The 22,352-nt window shown below is 38.5% G+C and overlaps 1 protein-coding gene across 1 annotated transcript; it reads right to left on the reverse strand.

Moving 5' to 3' along the window:
• Positions 1 to 711: 711 nt before the first annotated feature.
• OMA1 (OMA1 zinc metallopeptidase) lies at positions 712 to 21,107 on the reverse strand. The gene is made up of 9 exons (XM_082483710.1): positions 21,051 to 21,107; positions 20,031 to 20,553; positions 19,360 to 19,588; positions 18,111 to 18,284; positions 17,910 to 18,017; positions 15,624 to 15,752; positions 11,044 to 11,118; positions 9,037 to 9,186; positions 712 to 1,028 (listed from the first exon to the last, which is right to left on the reverse strand). The coding sequence occupies exons 2-9, from the start codon at positions 20,531 to 20,533 to the stop codon at positions 810 to 812; spliced, it is 1,587 nt and encodes a 528-aa protein (XP_082339836.1). The 5' UTR covers positions 20,534 to 20,553; positions 21,051 to 21,107; the 3' UTR covers positions 712 to 809.
• Positions 21,108 to 22,352: the final 1,245 nt, after the last annotated feature.

Consider the following 22,352-nt stretch of genomic DNA (forward strand, 5'->3'; position numbering starts at 1 on the left):
AATCTTCTATCCAAATAGATAGGCCCAAATCAAATGTCATTGCAGTAAAACCGGCCTCTGATAAGGCACCCTGATCATTTAAAAAAGGCAACAGCCATCCTTGCAAAGCTACAAACAGTGGTTCTTATACAGTGGGTTTTTTTCAGAAGAAAGACTTCCTTGAAAATTATCTAACTCCTTTTTTTAAAACTGAACTTTGTGCAACCCTTTCATGTTACTTTGAAATGTTGAATCAATCCATATTCTAAAATGCCTTAGAAAGAAGAAAAATCCCAGCAGTAAATCCACCTAATTAAGTGGGGGGTATCTAGCCCATAGGCTATTATCGCATCTCAGCTTAATATTTTTAAACATTCTATATGTGGAACAGGTGGTAAGCTCTCCTCATTATTTCTCAAATGAAGCTGAACAGATCTAACCCAAATTACAGCAAGATAAACCAGACAAATTAAGTGATGAAAATTGTACTTTTTCCTCTGCTTTAGGGACGCTTCTGGCTCATCTGTCCTCTGATCAAGGTGAGCCTGATAAAGCTGAAAATTACACTGTGTGACTGGATTGTATGAGATTATCTTTCCCCTGAGAAGCGATTTATTTTAGGAACTCTTGATGAATAAGAAACTTTCTGCTCCAACACGCTGCTCTTCTTGTGTGGGCGCAATGGTTCCTTATTGCTTTGAGTGAGAGATCACATAAAAGAAACATAGAATGTGAGTGGCTACATCTTCTTTATGGTTCAAAGACAAATTTGCGTTATAAGACAGACCTTCAGGGACCACAAGTTTCATAAAAAGTGAAAATTATCATCATTAGTTTGTAGGTTTGACAGCAAAAGTTACTGGCATGTCTTCCACTTTTTGAGTGTGAGGAAAATCCAGTTTTGGTTTTGAGAGATCTCGGTTTGTAGAATTTGGGGTTTCTCGATCTTTAGACGATTCCAGGAGACGTTGCACGTTAAGTTTGAAAATGAGGCGAGGATCTGGTCCAGAAAGAGATGGGCAATTGCAGCTCTCTCTTATTTTAAGAGCCTGTGAATACATAGGAAAACAAATCAAGCTCATTTAAATAAGAAAAGCAAAAAAGGTTTCAGTCAATGATTTGGCTTTCCAGTAAGGTCTGCATTTGCACATAAAGCTTAGTGAGTATAATACTGAGTCTGAGATGTTACTGAACAACTTTTCAACAGAAACCAAGAATTCCTGAGAAGAAATGTAGCAATATGGTAAAACAATGGGGGGGGGGGGGGAGGGAACAATGAAGAATGAAAATGTTTCTGTTTTTTTTTTCCACAGACAGCCTCTCACTGAATGGATACTCTAAAAGGTACACCATAAATAGATACGAAGTTCTCCAACTATTTTATGTGATACTTGTTCCCAGCAGTACCTTCTACCTTTTAATTTACATTCGCATGTAAATTAAATGTGAATTTACATTAAGTGTAATTTATATGTAAATTTACATTGTAAACAAATTTACATTCACATGTAAATTAAAATGCTGCATCAAGAATGAAAAAGAGGGCTGTGAACGATTTACTTCATCAGATATGTTCTATTGTTGAAGTAACTATACATATAGATGTCTGACTCAAAAATGGAGAGAAAAATCTCCAATAAGATAATGAACCTTTAACTGTTCAGGATTGAGATCCAGATGGTTGATCAATACAGTTAAGGTCCAGTTACACAAGTGATCTCATCTCCAAGAAGCATTTGAATACATAGCTTCCAAGTATTCTGAGAAAATAATGTCTCTAGAATGTAAACATTTATCTGGATAAAAAGATTAGTGCTAAGAGACCAAACTTTAAGTTACTCCTGCTCACTAAATGCCATTGCTTCCATTCCATGGATTAGAAAGTAGAGGCACAAAGGAGCCAAAAAATTTCCCAGAGAATCAAAAACCATTAGGGCAAGCACACTCCCCCCAGATCATGCTGCTCGTGGGCAATCTGAGCAAGGTATGACAATGGATGAATTTAATGTCTCAAGGCACCGTGGAGAAATTGATATAAAACTGTACAGAGTCAGCTGATTTAAAGGATGCTTAAGTTGGCCTTCATTTTAACAAAGCTGAACATACCTTAATTAGTCCATACAAACAGGCAGCTTGTTTTAGAGCTAACAATGGATATCACACAACTAAGTCCAATGCAGTACTTTGCAAGCAGTTGTACACAGACTTACTAGTATCCACAGATTCTCCTACAAGACCCATTTAAAGTAACCAAGAAAAATAAGATCCTATGTATCATATAGGAAAATACGCATAGAATTTTAGAGGGTTCTACATCTCCATTGAGAACTATTTTTTTCAAGATTTGCAAAATGAAACAGCAAGAAAACACGAAGACAAAAACTAACCTGATATTTAGCATTAATCAATGGTCACTGTTGTACAATCTCTTTTATGCAGTATTACCTGTATCTTAGCCTCTACGAACAGCATAAAACTATGGACAGATTAACATGAAGCTTTATTTTTAACCCTTTCATGCAAAAATAAGTTCAAATGCATATTTTATTCCACTCCACTTCCATAACCATGGATTCTTGAAAAGTAATGGCCAGACCTGTCCCGAGTTGTAGCCAGGTGCCTCCTGACCAGTACCAGGGATTGTAACTGGAAAGCATGGGTTGATTCATTCATTCTAGATGGATTAAAGAGGATGAAGAAAGTAACACAGTATTCATGGCAGTCCTAGCACTGCACTTAAAAAACAGAGCAGAAATTGTTAATCTGCTTTATATACGCTAGATTTGGCTGAAATATCAAATCAAATATTCCAGTATACCTGTGCATAAATATTTGCCAATCATTTTGAAACAATTTAGTATTCTTCCACAGGAGACCCTGGAAGCAGAAGAGCAGAGCTTCTTAACTCACTTCTTTGTATAAGGTGGTACCAAAACATATTTCTCCCTAACTTTATTACAGTGAACTGATAAGGAGTTCGCTGTAAATGGCTAGAAACAAATTTAATTTAAATTTAACAACTGGTTTTGGAAAAAGACATGTTCCAGGAACGTAGCAAGAGTTTCTCCAGCTGTTTCATGCTGAAATCTAACATTCAAGTTACTGGATACACGAGTCTGGATTAGGCATGCAAATATTCCTCTTGTCTAACTTTAAAAAAAATATGAATAAAGCTTTCAATATTTGTTTTTCTACAGCATGATTGTCCATGTAGTCACCAAATGTAACTGTACTGCTGAACACTCTTCTGCTTCAGTGACCAATTAATTTCTAAACTGACATTTATGACAAACCAAAACTCTTGTTCTCTTCCAGAACATAAGCTGCTGCAAGACTGCATTAATGTCAAGCAGCATTATTCAAGGCAAATGGAAATGCAAAGATTCAGGCTGTATCCTGGAAAGGGCAACGTAATCCTCTTTTAAACTAATTTAGCAATTTTATATCTCTGGTTTTCTTGGCTATATAGTGCCTGGCCTATTTCCCCAGTTCCACTTATCTAAAATACTAAAGTCACAACAGCAAAGGTAATAAACAACATTCAGAGTTAACGTTTTTCCTCTGTAGATGTCTTTGCATTCTTGCTAGACATAAAGCTGTCCAAGGGGGTAGAAGGCATCTACTCAACACCATCAACTCACGTGCCGTTAAGAAGACTACAGTTATGAGAATGGAAAGCTATGTTGACATGTCATCTCACTGTTAAAGACAGCTATGACTACAGACTCTAGTGAAAGTAGCCTTTGTATGTACATTTGTGACTGCTGTGCAACATTCAACCCTAGTAAGAGAGTGTTCTTTCCCTGGCTCAGTTAACTGCTGCTATTTTGTTTTGTGCCAGTAGCTCTGTAACATCATTAAGATGCCAGCAACAGGCTGAGGAGCTTACAATATAATTTTTCCTGAAAGATAAAACAGCACAACACGGTCAGCCGTACTGTATTTCCAAAATCACCAGCAACTTCAAATCTGGTAATTTAATATTGCTCAAGTAAATTGGTTTTTGACAGTTTGGGTAAGAGGACAAGTAAAAGCATTCTTAATGAAGCACATGCATATTGATATTATAGTAAGAAGGTGTTTCATTGAGTGTTTATACTGAAGAGCGCTCTCAATAAAGAAGACAGACGGAACTGAGGCAAGGTTAACTAGCTAGAGTAAGTAGATTCACCTGGGAACTGAGAGTACTTTCATGCTGTTCTTTTCAGGTTAACTTTAAGAGAGGAGTACTGCTGTTCAGAATAAAGACCACCTGCGTGCTTACACGTTCAGGAAATCTCAAATAAAACATCAAAACTATTGTTTGTAAGTAATAAAGGTGAAGCTGTTTTTCTTATCAATACAATTGCAGTCACCTCCGGCAATGGGCTGGGAGGGGGGGAAGGCATAAGAATTGGGGAGGTCCGCCCCATCCTATTGCTTTCATATAAAGCCTACCAGCAGAGACAAACACAAAAAAGGTAATTTTTAGCTCTTAGTGTTAATCCTCCACCACTGTCACAGATACCAGGCTAACTGCTGCATCTCGACCCCTCACAGTCTTTTGGAGTGCATCCTACCTCTTGGGCTGACAGAGCTCTCAGTATAAAAGTCACATCATTCTCTCATCCACAAACCAGGCCAAGGGTTATAGTCTCTTGTGTATTAACCACAATTACCTTGGCAGGGCCCTGACCTCGCAATTCTGACAAAAACTAAGAAATAGCACAAGCATGTAGGGGAAAAAATGAGAAAAAAAAAAAAAAAAAAAAAAAAGAAATGCTGAGTTGCAAAATTAATTACAATCCGCAGAAATAGGGAAGACAACGGGTTCTACAAATGGAATAGTAGTAAAAAGATGATTAAAAGAACAGATAGATACGTTACTTGATGGAGAAGAAAAGCAACCTTTATATAAAGCTAATACTTCAAATCTTTCACTGCTTCTGTTGGCACAGAAAAGGAAAATGGTGACAAAATACTTAACTTTATGTGGAGGACAGAAACACAGGTCAGTATTTTTTATTCTTATTTTCCTTTAAGTTTTCACACTGATAGGGCTTAATCAATACATTCTAGTACTAGAACTTTTTTTTTTTTTGTAGACAGTAAATTATCTATGACCCAGCAATGTTCCCTTGTTGCCAAAAAGGCCAATGGAATCCTGGGCTGCATAGGGAAGAGTGTGGCCAGTAGGTCAAAGGAGGTCATTCTCCCCCTCTACTCTGCACTGGTGAGGCCACAGCTGGAATACTGTGTCCAGTTTTGGGCTCCCCAGTTCAAGAGGGACAGGGAACTGCTGGAGCGAGTCCAGCGAAGGGCAACTAAGATGATGAAGGGATTGGAGCATCTGCCTTAAGAGGAAAGGCTGAGAGAGCTGGGACTCTTTAGCCTGGAGAAGAGAAGGCTGAGGGGAGACCTTATTATGGCGTACAAGTATCTAAAGGGTGGGTTGAAGGAGGATGGAGCCAGGCTTTTTTCAATGGTTCCCAGTGACAGGACAAGGGGTAATGGGCACAAGTCAGAACAGAGGAAGTTCCGTTCAAATACACGGAAAAACTTCTTTACGGTGAGGGTGACAGAGCACTGGCACAGGCTGCCCAGGGAGGTTGTGGAGTCCCCTTCTCTGGAGATTTTCAAGACCCGCCTGGATGCAGTCCTGAGTAATGTGCTCTGGGCAACCCTGCTTTAATAGGGGAGTTGGACTAGATGATCTCTAGAGGTCCCTTCCAACTCAAAAAAAAAACCCAAAACACCAAACTATCTGAAGTGATCTTCACATCATAAGCAAAAGGCAAATATACCAACCTATTTCTGAAAAGAAAGCAAAATAAATATATCTTCAATATCCCAAAAGGCAGCAGACAGGAATAAACAGTAACTACACAAACAATAATAAAAATAATGAACAGCCAATGCAGATTTGACAGGAACAGATCTTGCCAAAGTAAATTATGTTTTTTTTGACAAGTTAATTGACCTAGAAAACAAAAGAGAAGCAGTAGAGGTGACATATCCCAACTTAGTATTACTCTTGAAATGATCTCAACACAGCATTTCCACAAGAGTGGGAAACAGGAGTTACAGTGAATCAAAAATGGAATCTGAGCCAACAACACGATGCCAAAAAAGCAAATGTCACGTCAAGATGAATTTTCGTGTTGCAAGCAAGGCTCAGTAGATAACCTTCTGCTTTATTCAGTATAGCTGAGGCTTCAGCTGATGTACAGTGCTTTATTTGGACAGCATACTAGAAAAAAAGGTAGACGAACTGCAGCAAGTCAGAGAACATTAAAATAAAAGATTCAGAGATGAACTAGAAGATCCTGTAGCTTCTCTCTGGCACTACACTTCCACAATTTTTCTCTCCAGAAAAATGGCAAGCATCCTTCCCACTAATACAAAAATATTTTCAGATTTCTTTTTCTGAAAATAAAATGCATAGACTTTTACCAAGAATCTCACCACCTTCCACGTAGGAATTCTACCAGATTTCAGTTTCCTATTCAACAGTATATTCTGTTTTCCCAGTTTACAATCCAAATCTCTCCCAGTCTGAGTGGGAAATCCTTTAAAAACATGGTAAATCTTTTTAGTTTCCTTTATTTCCTTTCCATGACAGTGATACTTCGTCACTGCTTATAGCTCTCTTGTTTACTAATTCCTCAGCTTGGCCCTAGCTTCCAACTTGTTCAGAAAAACAGATGAAGATAGTTAAAAGACAGGGAGCAAATCAAATTAGTTTTAATTATGCGAACCCCTGTGATATTCCTGCTTTAATTTACATTTCCTGAGACTGTTAAGTCACCTCATTGAGATAGTCCATTTCACTACCTGAAGAAAAATTCTCACTTTGTGTGATTACACCTTACTGTGAACTTGCTTAAAAATCTGGAGATAAACATCTGTGTGGCCTGAGAAGTCCCAAACTTCTCCCTACTACCCCCAGCTAGAAAAGCTGGTCTAATAATAGATATTATATTGTCCTGAAAACCATTTCAGCTTCAGAACGATCAGCATGTGACACACAACAATATTTATCAGTATCAATACAAACCTGACTATTTAATTCATATCTTCAGAGGAAGGGCAATTTCAACTGAAGTAATATTCGAAGTCAAATACAAAGGTAAAACCTAACAGAGGTGTGTTTGGGGTTTGTTTTTTTTTTTCTAGGATTTAAACCTTTGTTTCTTGCTCATGGCGGATCTGACACTAAGTCTAAGAAGCATAGATTCTTCAGAGAGACACCAGAGAAAGAAAAAGGCTCTTTCCAAAATGTGGCTTCTCCCCCGGCCTCTGAATATCTAATGTCCATTAATATATGGCAAACATACTTAAAAGGCTTTAAGTATGTGAACAATGAAACAAAAAGGCACTGACATTGAACAACCACCAAGTCCTGGGACTCTCTTTAAAGATCTGAGATCCAGCTTCAAGAAGGCAGCTCTCAGATCAAGGGGAGTCAACGCTTCAAAAAAGCCCCCAACAAGTCTACATACCTTCTTTCCTTTTTATTCCACTTTTGTAGTATTAACTTCACTTATCTAGTAAATTTCTGTTAAAAACAGGAAGTGTTCAGCCCCTGCTTTCACATCCTACTCCAAAGAATATTTAAGGGAAAAGGCAAATGAAAACATCTCCTCCTCGATTATCTTTTGGAAGAAAATTTCCTCGCCTCTATGGCTCTTGGAAGTGACAGTGGCTATAAAAAGATGAAGGTTGCACCACCTGCTAAACTACAAGAGACAAGACAGAAATAACACGACTACACAGTTGCTCAGTTATTTGCTCAGTCCTGGGATAGATAAAACATTAGAAGTAACTTATTTCATTACCACTTTATAAGCCAGTCAATAACTGTATGAAAACAAAGGATCCTGAACCCTTTGTGTTCAATCTAACTAAAATTGAGGCTTCACAACAAATACCATTTTCCATTCAGCTGCTCTAATGTGTTAAAAAGATCCATCAAAACAGTCTCACAACCTGTTTTTGCAAAGTACAGAATTTGTATATATTAAAAGATTTGTTTTATGCCATTATTTAGAATTACTGCATTCATTCTTATCAAAGGATTCATGAATATTCTTTTCTCCTTTGAAATCAGCAAACACCTCAACATTTTAGTACTCCCTCTGCCAATAAATCTTCAACTGCCTTTACAGTTTGAAATTGAGAAAGAGTTAAAGTGACTGAAAACTTAAAAAGAAAGAGAAAAAAGAAGAAATTACCAGTTGGTTATAATAAAGGGAATTTCCAAACACAGTTTGGCTTGCTGAAAAACAGTGCTGTTGTGAAGTGCTTTAACGCTACCTTTTAAAAAAGAAAAAACTAGGCAAAAGCAAATCCATGCTATTTTTCTGTAGTTAAAACCCCCACTATTTAAAGAAATAGTAAACAAACTAAGATTACTAAACTTGGAACAGTTCTCTGTTCTTAAGCTACCAGCAAGTAGCACATCAAATTAAGAGAATCCCCAAGTCACTATCCACTTGGCATTCCTCTGAGAGGAAGTCTGAAAAAAAGAACAAAGAAAAGACTGCAGATTGATGGGCAATTGCATGAATTAGCTCAGGTTCCTTGGAGTGGGGTAAAATTTACTCCCTAATGTGACGGAAAAGAGATGTGAAGAAAAAAGCAGGCTGCAAAATCTACAGAGACCTATCATAACTAGGGCTACTAAGAAATCTTCTACTGGGGATCTGACATTCTTTTGAGGCACAGTTATTCGAGGGGTATTTAATCCCACGTCAGTGAGAGAACCAGGAGAGGATGGAGCATTCTCTATTTGACAGCCTAGGGCTATAATACTACGCTTCAATAAGAAATCAGAAAAGAAAACATCCCCTAGAATATAATTACATTTTACCTCTCCTATTTTAATTTTTCCTCATTTAATAAAACCTTTAAGATTGAGAGCTTTGTAACAAAATTTCTGTAAGGATAAAGAGAAAGACAAGCACAATGCTAAAAGAGTAGATTATGAATCAATACCAAAGTAGCTCGTGAATCAATACCGAACTAATTCCAGCAACCTTGCTAAGAGAAAGACACACTTCCTTCAACTCTGCTCACCTCTGGGATAAGCCGGTCCAAGTGCTCAGCTCTATTTTCATGAGAAGGGTGTGTGGAGAGCCACTCTGGTAACTTGGGCTGCCCTTGAATGGTTTCTGCTAATTCCATTTGTTGCCAAAATACACTGCTTGCTCGTACATCCACACAAGCCTGAAAAGAGAGAGGAAATATATACATCACTATATTTTTAAAGTAATACAATACACATTCTAATGGATATTGAATTACAAAAGACATTGTTTAAGTTTTAAATCTCTAAAACTTATTTAGATGGTCCCCCTCATACCTGACAGGAAACGCTGTTCTAAAATATCTAAATGGAGTAAAAAAAAAAAAAAAAATCATCCAGGTAGACACTGGATTCATTCCTTTAACATATATGTAACTCCACCCACCTTAAAAAACTTAGACCTGAATTAGACAATTCAGGAGAAAAACAGATTCACAATTTCTGGCACGTACTTGTTTTTCAAAAAAAACCTCAGCTGCTTATTGTATGTTAGATTTGCTAGACATAGTGCAGCAGAAGAATAAATTAATTATCTCCACAGATTTAAGTAAAGTTACAGGAAGAGGTTTAGAGTCAAAAATATAAAGATCTCTAAAAATGAACTGCAAAGGCTTTTCTGTAAGTGATTACACTGCCTTTTCCAAGAGTGATCTGTGTAACCCACAACAGATTACAATAGCAATTCTGCAGAATTCCTATCTCTTTCCATAGAAGTATATATTTAACCATAGAAAGTCATGGAATACTAACTTCAAGAATGGCATTTGTATACCACCACCAGACTCCTTTATATTTGCATTTAAGAAGAGGGGAAAGAAGAACAAGATTTCTTACATTAATTTTCAGTTTTAAGAAAAAAAAAGACATGAGTATTCTGAAGGTAAGAAAATGACTACTTTTTTTTTTTTTCCCCCAAAATACAGAAGTGGTGCTTTATCCTTTGAATTTATTTCTTAAAATTATTCACATCAAAATATTATCTGCACAAGCAGAAAAATGCTGAGATACCATTTTGCTTGTTTCTTTCTGGTATGGTCCTACATCTTAGTTATGGCAAAGTAGTGAGCACCCACACAGCAATTACATTTTTTTCATGGATTGTATTATTAGATGACTTTAAGCAGTGAATATAGTTTCAAGTCCAGAATTTTAAAAACTCCTCCTTGAAGAAATATTAATAATTACTAAGGAAAATTTCCTTATGAAATATTAACACTAGATGGTGCTGCTCTCACAGTTATCTAACTTATCTAGCTCTACTGCACTTAGCTAGAAATGAAAAAGTTCCTTTAGTTTCTTTAATTTAGAACTAAAATCCACAGGGATGGAACAAACAGTGATTGAAAAAAATGCTGAGCACTTTCTGACCAAATTTTTGTCTTCTTTTAGCAAAGCCACATTATTTTATGGCTATATTTAGGCTAACTCTTTAAATACCAGAACAATATTGATATACTTCATAATTATTAGCAATCACAAAAAATATAATCACAATATCAAAGAGTTGTTAAATTTTGCTGTATTGTTGTGAGAATAAATAACAGAGATCAGAATATTTTAGGTGCATGACAATATAGTAAATCATTCCTCAGAACTTCTCACAATACATGGAAAATAAGCAAAACAAAAAGCTGAAGAGCACTTTATATCTTTACATACAATTAAACAGATCTTACTTACAGAAGCTCACTATCTGGCATTTTCCTCTTTATGTGGCTTTTTCTTCTAATAAACTACATAGAAAGTGCACTGTGCAGTTAACAATGCACAACTTTACCAACTTCAATTTTATTCCATATAATTTAGCCAGAATGACTTTGTCTTTCCCTACAAACTGTTTTATTTCCCACTACTTCATTAATCTACATATCTTCAAAAATTTGGGAACCCTCCCACACACAATTTACCTCTGTATGAAGTGTGAAACTCCCTCTGATTATAATAGAAACTGAAAAATGTCTGGTAAATCGGTAATAAAACAAACCAGTTGTAGTTACCTTTGCTGCAAACTGAAGTCCCACTTTATCAGCTTCAGCCTCCAATGTTCTGCTGTACGGTCTATCAAACATAAACTGCAAAGAAGAACATTGAAGCTCTATTTCTTGGGTTTGAATATCTACAAAGCTAGAGCATTGTAGCTATTTTTCTAACCTTCTCATCATAAAATGTGTTTATCATGTTCACACTGCATGTGATCAGTATCAATTTTCTTAATGTAATCTTTAAGTTCATTATATGTAACTCATTGATCCTGTATTCAGAGGAAATTAATTAAAATTATACATATATCCATGGTCCCTCTCATCAGCCAGTCTCACAGCATTTTTCACTTCACTGTTTTATTGGCATTAAGATTTTTGTTGTAGCAATTGCATGTAAAAAATTCCAGTGCTTCCTTAAACTTTTAAACCTGATATGATCTATTTCATATGGTAAACAGCCCACAGGAAGGAATGTAGACATAAACATTTTCATGAAAACAACCCTCCTTTGTCATGATTATCCCCCAACACAAGTTGCAAACTGCCCTTGAGAAATCAAACTAGAAAACATAAATCTGAGCAACTCCTCTCCCTTTTTTCTCACGTATGACATTGCAGTAAAACACACTAAAATTCAGTGGTAGTTTTCTCAGATGTTTATTTGGTCATATAACTCAGGATCTTCTGGTATATATAATTTGTGTAGATTTGGGCAGCCTTGCCATAGTATATCAGGTTATAGTAAATGCAAATCAGGACTTGTTAAAACAGACTGCTCCTGCAGAGATAAGCATTCTGGTCTGGGCATCGATTAGGAAATATCAACTGAAGAATGGGGATGTGTGTGGTTAGTGAAGAGAAAGAGGTTTTATCAGCTCTTTACCTGGTTAAAGAAACACCTCCTCCTTATATGTTCCAGAAAAAAAAAAAAAAAAAAATTAAAACCAGACAGAAACAAAGAGCACAAAAGAAGTGGCCCAGTCTCTTGAGTATATTAAGATATCTGTAACTTTTTGCTTCTAAAGTAGTATTGATAGTTTTTCTTTACTAGGTCAAAAATAAAAGCCAACCAAAGCTGATCCTCTACAGGTCTCTTCAAGCCAAATACAGTGGTTTATAAGTAAGCACAGACAAGGTCACTTTCTAAATTCTTGATTTCCTTATATACCTAAAATATTGCAATTATAAATTTATTTTTATAATCCTCTGAAGATAAAGTCATTATTTGAAGTGGAATATGTATTTCTACTATCTTGAAAAGTGCCCTGGGTCTACTGGAGTGCATATATTCACTAAATGGCAAAGATATCCCTGGCTACTCTGTCATATATTCCTGAAGTACCATTTGCCAGTTAGTCAGATAAACTATTTGTTTAATTATTAAACATTTCTCAGACCAGGAAATGAAACTGGCAACAGGACTACCCAAAGCACTAACTGGAACAGAGGCTTACATAAGCAGGCAGTTTTCTATTTCTTCAGTTACAACCAGCTGTGGTCGTCTACTCTGGGAGGTTTACAACAATTTTAAATAAGAAGAGGTAGCATCCATATCTAAAAAGATTTGCAGAAATTTAGGAACTCAGAAATTGAATGCATGTGTCTTAATAGACCATCTAGAAAGAGAAATCTGGGACAACAACAAGATGGTAATAAAGAGATCAGCATTTAAACTCTTACCCCTTAAATAGTTTTCACAGAGTAATAGGGTGGTTTAGGTTGGAAGGGACCTTAAAAATCATCGAGTTCCAACCCCCCTGCCATGGGCAGGAACACCTCCCATCAGCCCAGGTAGCTCCAAGCCCCGTCCAACCTGGCCTTGAACACCTCCAGGGATGGGGCAGCCACAGCTTCTCTGGGCAACCTGTTCCAGTGCCTCACCACCCTCAGAATGAATTTTTTTTTTTTCCTAATATCTATTCTACATCTACCCTCTTCCAGTTGTATTTGTATTTAGAGTCGAGCACTAGGGTATTACTATTCACCTGTATGTCTATTCCAATACTACAAAAATATGGTTGTATTTCTAAAAAATAAACACAACACTAATGGAATCTTTATTTCAGGGCCTAACCATGCTGTCAACTGCGGGAGCATGGATGGCATCTGAAGAAACTATCACCCTATAATTGCTGCTCCTCTATGACTCCGTTACTGGCCCGTCACAGACAAGATAGGAGCCTAAAGAGATTCTCATGTGATTCCATAAAGCAATCATTAGACTAGATACAGCTTATGACCAAGTAGGGTTCCAGATTTGTTATGTTCTGATCATTATCCAGATTTCATTAAATGCATCCTCTGCAATTTTTGAGAGTTCTACATGTTTCTTCTTCAAATCTAAAATGAAAACTTTAAGATAATCTGAATCTCTTGAGAAAACTCGGGCCGTCTTTCACAGTGTGCTTCTAGCCAATGAAGTCTCAGCAGCGGTCCCATTGAAGAGTCTTGAGGCATCTAGCACACAATACTATTCATCTGCTACTGAAAAATTAATTTTTAAAAAAAATCTTTTGTGACTGTGCTGGAATGAAAAATTAGATCTTTTAACTCTGATCTAAAATCTTCCTCAGAAACTGGACATAATAAAGATGGATTTGATTTTTCAAATCATTTACCAGAGCTGTCTGTGTATGTTAAAGAAAAGGAAGTTTCAGCTAAGTTGACTTTCCAAAATTAGCAGTTTCTACATGAAATACAATCTGATGGTGTGAGGTGGACAAGAAAGGGAATATGAAGTATTGTAACTGTACATAGCAGTGTGCAGGGCATAAGTAAAACTCAGAGTCATGCTTTGTGCTATTCCAAGAAAAATTCCTAGGCTTCAGTTCCCATATAAAATAACTGCTGCTGTAAAACCAAAGCCAACATGCTTCAGTTCAGAAATACATGACTCAAGAACAACCATGAATGAATCCCATAAGAGAACTTAACAATTTCTTAAGGCAAGCAAACCCACTAGCTTTGGAGAAAAAAGCAGAACTGGAGCTAGCATGCCAAAAGGCCTACAAAGAGTCACGGGAAATTACTTATAGTCAATAATAAAAACCAAACAATAGTCAGCAGGTAAAAAAAAGTTAAGCCTCTGAGGACATAAAAGAAGAACAAATACTGAAACAGAAGCAAGTACTGCAACATGGCTTAAATAACCCTTTCATAGAGTGGAATGCTAAAACTTTAAAAAATAAAATACAGTTATGGAAGAAGAGGAAAAGAAACACCCCGAGAAAACATGCAGAAAGGTTTGTTTTCACATAAGCACAATAGGCAAACGTTGTCTGGAGAAAGCAAACAGACATTGCACTCCTGGGTGACTAACAGAAACAAAAATTTCTACTCAGCATCTTTTGCACATGGGATGAAAGCTTTGCCAGTATTAACCACTTATTTATTCTGCATTACATATGGGTATGTTTAACATTACTGAAGATGAGTTTGATCAGAGTTTTAAACCAGGACATTGCTGTACAATATCTCATATACAATAGATCTTTTCTATAGCAGACTAGGACTATGAGCCTCAACTCAGATTCCATTTGCAACCTAAAACACAACACCAATCCACGATGCCAAAATATCAGTTGCAGTTAGCCTAGAAAAGGAGAAAAGATGCTGACAGGGAGTTAAATCTTGCTATCTAAGTTACAAGCAGTCTCAGGATTGATTCACACTTTGCTTTTTCCAAATTCAGTTCTTCAAAACGCTGGCTAGCATTCATCAATATATTGGTTTCTTAGCTACTTGTACAAATATCCAAGCTCTTTAGAGATAATTTATGTTCAGAATCCACACGCCTACCAATTAGCATAAGAACTACCAAAACAGATTGGTTATGTTTAATTTTATGGTTTTGAGGAACCAGGGGAAATCTCAGGAAAAGCACCAAGAGAAGTCAAAGAAATCAAAGAGCTCTTTCACTTAAATTCAGATTCAAGTATTATGATGTAAGCAAAATTTCTTTAAAAAAAAAAACCAAACGCACTTTTTAAAAAAGAAATTGATTAGTAACTTTCCAGAGGCAGAAAGTAAATTAGACTGTGGAAGAAAAACAGCACCACAAAGCCTCTGAATTTTACTTTATTGGAATGTATGCTGTGTGAAAAGATTATTTCACTAAGTTTCATTATAGCATGGTTTATACTTTAAAAGAGTGTTTAGATTCTGAATTTTCTTATCTTACCACTAACAATGTATTTAAAGAATTCCATATATTTTATTTGGTTTTGAAACAATTACTCAAAATAAAAACATGTCATTTAAACATATACAACTTTAAAGGGTGAGATACGTTTCAACAAGACAACCAGCTAACTTCATTGGCAAGCAGGTACTCAGAGCCTGTTTGGCTAAATACAGTCATTTAGGGAAATCTAAAGTTCTTCAAGATGACAAATGAAAAAATATATCAACTAAAGCAGATGCAGATTTATAAAAACATATTTCATTCAAAAACATACTTAAATATTAATTTTTACTTATAATATTTCTCCTCTTGCATCTTCCCCCAAACATTCTCTTCAGTGGTACTATCTCCCCAAGATTAAAAATGTTTTTCCATGGAACTCAGGAAGAATAATACGAAATGTCAGTCTTACCTCCTGCAACTTGCTTTGAATCCACTGGCCAACAACTGCCAAACTATCACGGGGACAGATGGCCCAAATCATAGTGAGAAAGATGAGTGATAGAAAATCCAAGAAGTGAACCAGGCTGGCTTTCTCTGCCTGCAAACAGAAATTGTCCCATTTTCATTCCTTACTGTCTGACGTTTCTTTAGAACATAATAGAATTTGGAATCACTGTAAAAATCATTTTTTTTTCTATGCATTCACAGGAAGAGGGCAAGCACAAGCTCACCAGCTTGCACAAAAAAATCCAGTTAGATACAAGGCACTTTCAATCTAGAATCCACACCAACTGCATAAACACAGCTGGAACAAATACATTTTGGATACCTCCCAATTTGAGAGATTCAAAGCTTGAGATAAGATGATGGCAGCATGCAGACAGTGTTCTTTAGTAGAAAGGCCATCAAACACCTCAGTTGGAATTAAAAATCTATAAAAAGACCTAGAAGACTGTTCTTTACATTAATTTGAGAAGAGATAGTCATCATTTAGACGGGAACACTAATGCAGTAAGGAGACATTAAGCATAATATATTTATTCTTTATTTTCTGTTGCATTCCTTTACTTTCAGAAATTAAGAGAACTTGAAGAAAGAAATAGAAATCCTTCTGTTTTTCAGAGCTCTATTTGACAGGAAACCAGTTGATCCAAGCCCTTACAAGCCAGATCATTCAATACTTATCTCTGTGCCATTTGGGTGACACAGGTTCCATACATACAAGGTAAGTTCTTTTTATTATTAGAAATATTTTTTTAGAAGTTTAACAAGTTAGGTGGCTCAACTGATCCCAAGAAACTAACACGTGAACTGTTGGTCATCCAAAATCATACAAGGTGCAGTAAAGCAATTCTGCTGTATTTCCATTGTCTTTAAAATGCATTTACCCATTTCCAGGTTAGCTTTGCAATTTTAGCTGGATATTTACGTTTACAAGCTTATCTGAAATAGTGTGGCCAGCAGGACTAGGGAAGTCCCCCTGTACTCGGCACTGGTGAGGCTGCACCTCAAATACTACGTTCACTGCAAGACAGACATTGAGGTGCTGGAGTGAATCCAGAGAAGGACAACAAAGCTGGCGAAGGGTCTAGACCACACGTCTTATGAGGCTGAGGGAACTGGGGTTGTTTAGTCTGAAGGAGGAGAGACCTTATGGCTTTCTACAACCACCTGAAAGGAGGATGTAGAGAGGTGGGGGTCAGTCACTTCTCCCAAGTAACAAGTGATAGGAGAAGAGGAAACAGCCTCAAATTGTGCCAGGGGAGGTTTAGACTGGATAGTAGGAAAAACTACTTCACTGAAGGGTTGTCAAGCATTGGAACAGGCTGCCCAGGGAAGTGGTGGAGTCGCCATCCCTAGAGGTATTTAAAAGACAGGTAGACGTGGTGCTGAAGGACATGGTTTAGTAGTGGACTTGGCAGTGTCAGGTTAACAGTAGGACTTGATGATCTTAAAGGTCTTTTCCAACCTAAATGATTCTATGATTATGTCTTCGCAAACTGATTGATAGGTAACAAATAAGATTTTTTTAAAACGACCTGCACAAAGAAACCAATTTGGAAGAAAAGAATCGCTTCCTAGCAAAACATGCCAATCTAGAAAAGTATGAGCCATATTTGCATACCATCCTCTTTTTTCCATAGTTGTACCTACAAAGCACAACAAAATTACTACATCCATTCTGTTCAAATGACAAAGAACTACCAATTTCAATACATCCACGTCAGGATATGGAAAAATTAAGTCTGTGAAAGCAATCGTCTGTAAATGCAGAATCAAGCTCTGGCCATTCTGGAGTTGAGCACACAGTTTTAGAATGTCACTATAAGAAAAATATAATGTATTTTAGAATAATTTATTAAAGTATATCCACTTCTGTAAACTCCTAGATTCCTGGAGTCTGGGAGTAACAAACCGAGTTGCTGAGTGCCTCTAGTTCCTTACGCCTGTGCTATAGAAGGGGCATCTCCAGACTAAGTTCTAAATGATTGTTAATAGTGAGCCATAATCCATCCATACAGTTATAAAAAAGGCACTAGCAGACTTTGTGCTAACACTGACCACCAAAGGACTTCTGACAGTTACTAAGTACTATAGAAGTAATAAGGATATACTGTATCAGAATACTTCCACTTCAAACTTAATTTTTCATTAGAGTCACACTGAAACTTTGGCTGGTAGCGATAGGAAAAATCTTAACTAAAATAATTAGAATTCATTTAAGAATTTAAGACCACTTTCTTTAAATACTTACTGCATGTTCCAGCACAGCGTGAGCTATTTCATGTCCTAAAATGAAAGACAGCTGATGAATATCAGAAACTGCACTTAGCAATCCAGTGAAAACAAACACTTGGCCATTCTGTAAACAAAAAGAGAGTGAAAATTAATTAGAAGACACAAATAAAATGCTGTTTCAATATTACAAATATTTTTTATATTGAGTTCAACTTACTGGAAGCACAAAAGCATTTACACCTGGCTCGTCTACCACATGGATAACCCACTTGAGCGCTGAGACCTGTGGAATGTCCTTATTGCATTCAGATAAATGACCAACAACTCTCTCCACAACCTGATAGCGGGCATCCGTCTCAGGTAACATTTTACTTTTGAATTCCTCCATCCACTAAAAAAAAATATAAAAATAAAAAAATTCATTGATTGCCATGCAGAACGAACACACAGTAAATGACTATTGGTAAACTAATTTAGTGGCTATATATACCCTAATTAAATCTAAGTTTTAATTTTAATACATTTTTCTTTCATATAGCCAAAGCCAATATATTAGATTGAGGCTTTCAGACCCACAAGTTAAGGATTAATAAACTTAAAAGGAAGTAAACTGACCACAGATCAAAAATAAGATAGTATAAACTTGGTCATACAGCTTCTTGTATCTGGCATTTTCCTAATACACAGTTAACATCGGCATCACAATTTGACAAACCTTTCTATACCTTCCCAAATTTAAATTTGAATTTATAATATTTCTCTATCTGTACATTTCTGTTGTAATTCCTAAGGTGGACAAATTTATACATAAGATGTAATTTGAATATATCCTCGTACTTCTTTTGCTGCCTTCTTATCTCACATTCTCCGTCAGATGGAATACAGTGACATTTGTATGTGTCTGGATTATGAAGTTTCACTGACTTCAGAACAGAAAATCACAGCACTCAAAGTTACAGAAATTAGTACAATGGACAGTTTAAAAGAAAGCAATTAAATAAAAAAGAGCTGATCCAATGAAAATTAAGTAGAATTGAGTGCAGGTGGAGATTACTACCTTAGAAGGTGACAGCTTAGAAGAAAGGACCTTAAACAAGTGCCAAAGAATGCTCAAATCAGCACAGAAAATGAGACAGATCTGAGCATGTACCTATTATCTCTGCTCTTATTACTTCTACCAGCTTTTTATATTTCTTGTAATATTACAAGAAGTTAGAAACGTTTGCTACATACATATAGTGTGTTCTTCAACCATCACACGTCCCTGAATGGTTTGCTGATGGAAAGGGAATGGGGACAAGAGGAGGGGTTAACTGATGGGAGTGCTCTGTACTGTTCTGAGCATGAAATTCAAAACAAATTAGGACACAACTAGGTTGGTTTGCCCATCTCATTAATTGGACTATCTCTTCACTAAAAAAGCATTAACAATTTTAGAATATTCTGATTATTTTTTAAAATCTTACCATATCATATTCCATCTGTGACAGTTCCCTAAAATGCTCTTTTCCAAACATCAACAGTCGCGCGCGCCCAGTGATGGGTGTCTCCTCCAAGTGAGTAAAATAAAACATGACAAATAAAACTCCTAAGCTACTAACACCCAGGAGTATCTTCCATTTATTTTTCTTTGCACTTTCTTTAAAAAGTTCCCGTTTATTAGGAGGAAGTGCCTTCCACCAATTTCTTATGCTCCTGTAAAATACAAACAGTTGCAACTTAGGACATAGTTAAAAAGGAATTTGTTACTGTCTGCCCTTGCTGTATTCTGTATTACAGTCTCACCCCACATAAGAGCTTATGGAACGTTATACTCTAATTGGCTTCTACTCCACTCCATTTCTTCCCTCCCACAGAAGAAGAAATGCCCCTTAGTGTCTTGGTTCATCTCCCTCTACCACATGTAAATGAGAATGAGAAGAGCAAAAGATACATCTAACACCTCTGATAATGGAAACAACTTCTCTTTGAGCAAACGGTCAGTCTAGGCCCCAGCTCCTACAAAATTTTGTACAGATATTAAAATGAAAACACTACGAATACACCTACCGCTCTCCAGAAAAAACAACGAACTCATGCACACATCTTTGCATAATAGAGTCTTAACACTGAGAGAGGAAGTAAGGTAGTATTTTACCTGCCAAGAATGATAGCAAGTAATTTCTGAGCTGGTTTAACAATAATCCACAGAAGAGGAACTGGTGCAGCCTGAAATGATGGTGATGTGTGAAAAGATCTGATGATGTGAATGTTCCAAGCAGAAAAACAATGTGGGAGTTGCCCTACAGAACTGCTCTGGAGGTATGTGGTCTTCTCCCCCAATAGCTGAGAAGACTGGAAGCAAAACCTTCCTGAACTGTGGTGTGCATTCTTGTATACTTCTATATCTGAGACATTCAAAAGACACCTCTGTCCTTTACCAATGAAGTTTCTGTAGGAGTCAGGGCTTCCAGTCAAAAAACAGTTTCTAGTATTTCCACTCAAATCCAGCCTTTGGCATCTCTCTCGTGTACAACCGACTTGAGTTCGGCAATATCCTGTGTAAAACCTATTATTGCATTTTCCCTGTTTGGTCAAAGCAGTCAAATGAAAGAAAACACAGTTCCTGCCCGGCAACTTGAGACCACAGATGATATTCATAACTTCTTTGGTTGGTTACCCTGAAACAAAGAAAAAAAATAGGTATTAAGAAAACCACCCAAACGCAAAACTCCGAGACATTTCTTCATTTCATCTGAACAGATACCATGTATTGGCCAACAGCTGAATTGCACAAAAATTGTCACAGTTACAACTGCATCCTGTTGCAGTTTTAAGGTACCAATCTGCTTCCAACTGTGAAAAAGTCAATGTCTTATGCCACTGAGACTAAAACTGTATTTTGAGGGTTGTTTTTTTTTTTTGCTTTTATTACCACCAGATCAGAATGACTCCAGGTGTCCCTTGTGGAAGACACGTGTGCATCATCCCCTTTCCGTGCTGTGCTCCTGACCACAGGTGCCGTTCAACACACCGAGGAAAACCGGGATCTATTGAGCATTTTGCTAACGCTTCGCTGTTGAAAGCGGGGCGCAGGTCTGCTGCACCCGGCCTAGAAACAAAACGACTCTACACACACCGAAACCAGAGGCCTCCCAGCCGGTAGCCCCTTACTCACGGGGCACAGAAACGCCATCCCGCCGGGCAGCTCCCGGCACCGGGCAGCCCCGCCGAGGGGACGGGCGGCGGGCGTTTTCACCCGCCGGCTCGAACGGCGGCCTCCGTTCCCCCCCTCAGAGTGAGGAACCACCGGCTCCACCCGCCTCTTCCTTGTCCTCCCCTTCTGGCAGCGGCCTGAAGCCCCGAGCCGCCCTCGGGTGCTGCCCTCAGCGCCCGGCAGCCCTCACGCAAGCGAACACCCCCACCCCCACCCCCACCCCCCCCCGACCTCGGCGCTGGCGACTATCGTGACATAGGCAGACGTGAGGAGACGGGAGGGGGAGGAAACATGTCACTCTGCGGCGCACACCCGGCACCCGGAGGGGGGGGGGGGGAGGGGGGGCGCGGGGGCAGCTCTGGCCGCCGTTACAGCTGGACGCCCTTGGGACCAGCTCGGAGAAAGACCTCCTCCACCGCGCTCCCCTACTCACCGCGGCGGCGGCGGAGGAGGAGGAGGAGAGAGGAGGGGTCAGGCCGAGCCGCCGCGGAGCCGCCGCCGATGCCGGGACGGGGAGGCCGCAGCTCCGCGCCCCTTCCCTCAGGCGGCGGCCGCCACCCCTCGGACGCCCCGCCCGCCGCCTCGAGCCCCGGCGCGCGAGATGGGGGAAGCGGCCGGGGCGCTCTCAGCCGCCATTTTGTCAGCTCGGGCGGACTCGGCTGGGCTGTGGAGGGAGGAGAGCGGGGGCGGCCCTTCAGAACGCGTAGAGGTCCTGTGTTGCCTTTTCCCGCGGTGCTGCTGGTGGGGCTTGGCCTTGATTTTTGTGTCCCAGGGCCTGGGGTATTAGCAGGTCCTGGCCAGACCTTTAGGCCCCTTCAGCTTTTAGTGCTCACGGGTGTTAGGCCTTGGGCTTGCTTGCTGGTTTTGGAGACCTGAAGTCTCGAAATGCTTCCCCCTCCTAGAGAGGGCTGGTGACACTGCTGTGAAAGGGAGCAGTCAGCTCTACTGTGACAGTGGTAGGTAGGGAGATCATGTTTGGCTTTTCCCAAATCCAAGAAAATGGCAAGCTGCTAACCTAATGTGTAACTTTTGGCCTACTCGTCTAGCTGACAGAAGTACATCTTAAAGGATGGGATGTGAAAAACAGGTGATACGCTGCATGAAAGGGTGAGGCTGGGCTGTGTGGTGACCACAGGGCAGCCCAGGCTTCATACAAGCCCTGGGGCTTCGCACGTAAACAAAGGCCCTTTCACTACAAAAGGTAACGAATACTCTGTGTATGAGCACAGTCAGGTATCCTTCAGTGTTTGCTGAGATACTTGT

Source organism: Vanellus vanellus, assembly GCF_965231255.1.
Source record: "Vanellus vanellus genome assembly, chromosome: 5".
Taxonomy (NCBI): Eukaryota; Metazoa; Chordata; class Aves; order Charadriiformes; family Charadriidae; genus Vanellus; species Vanellus vanellus.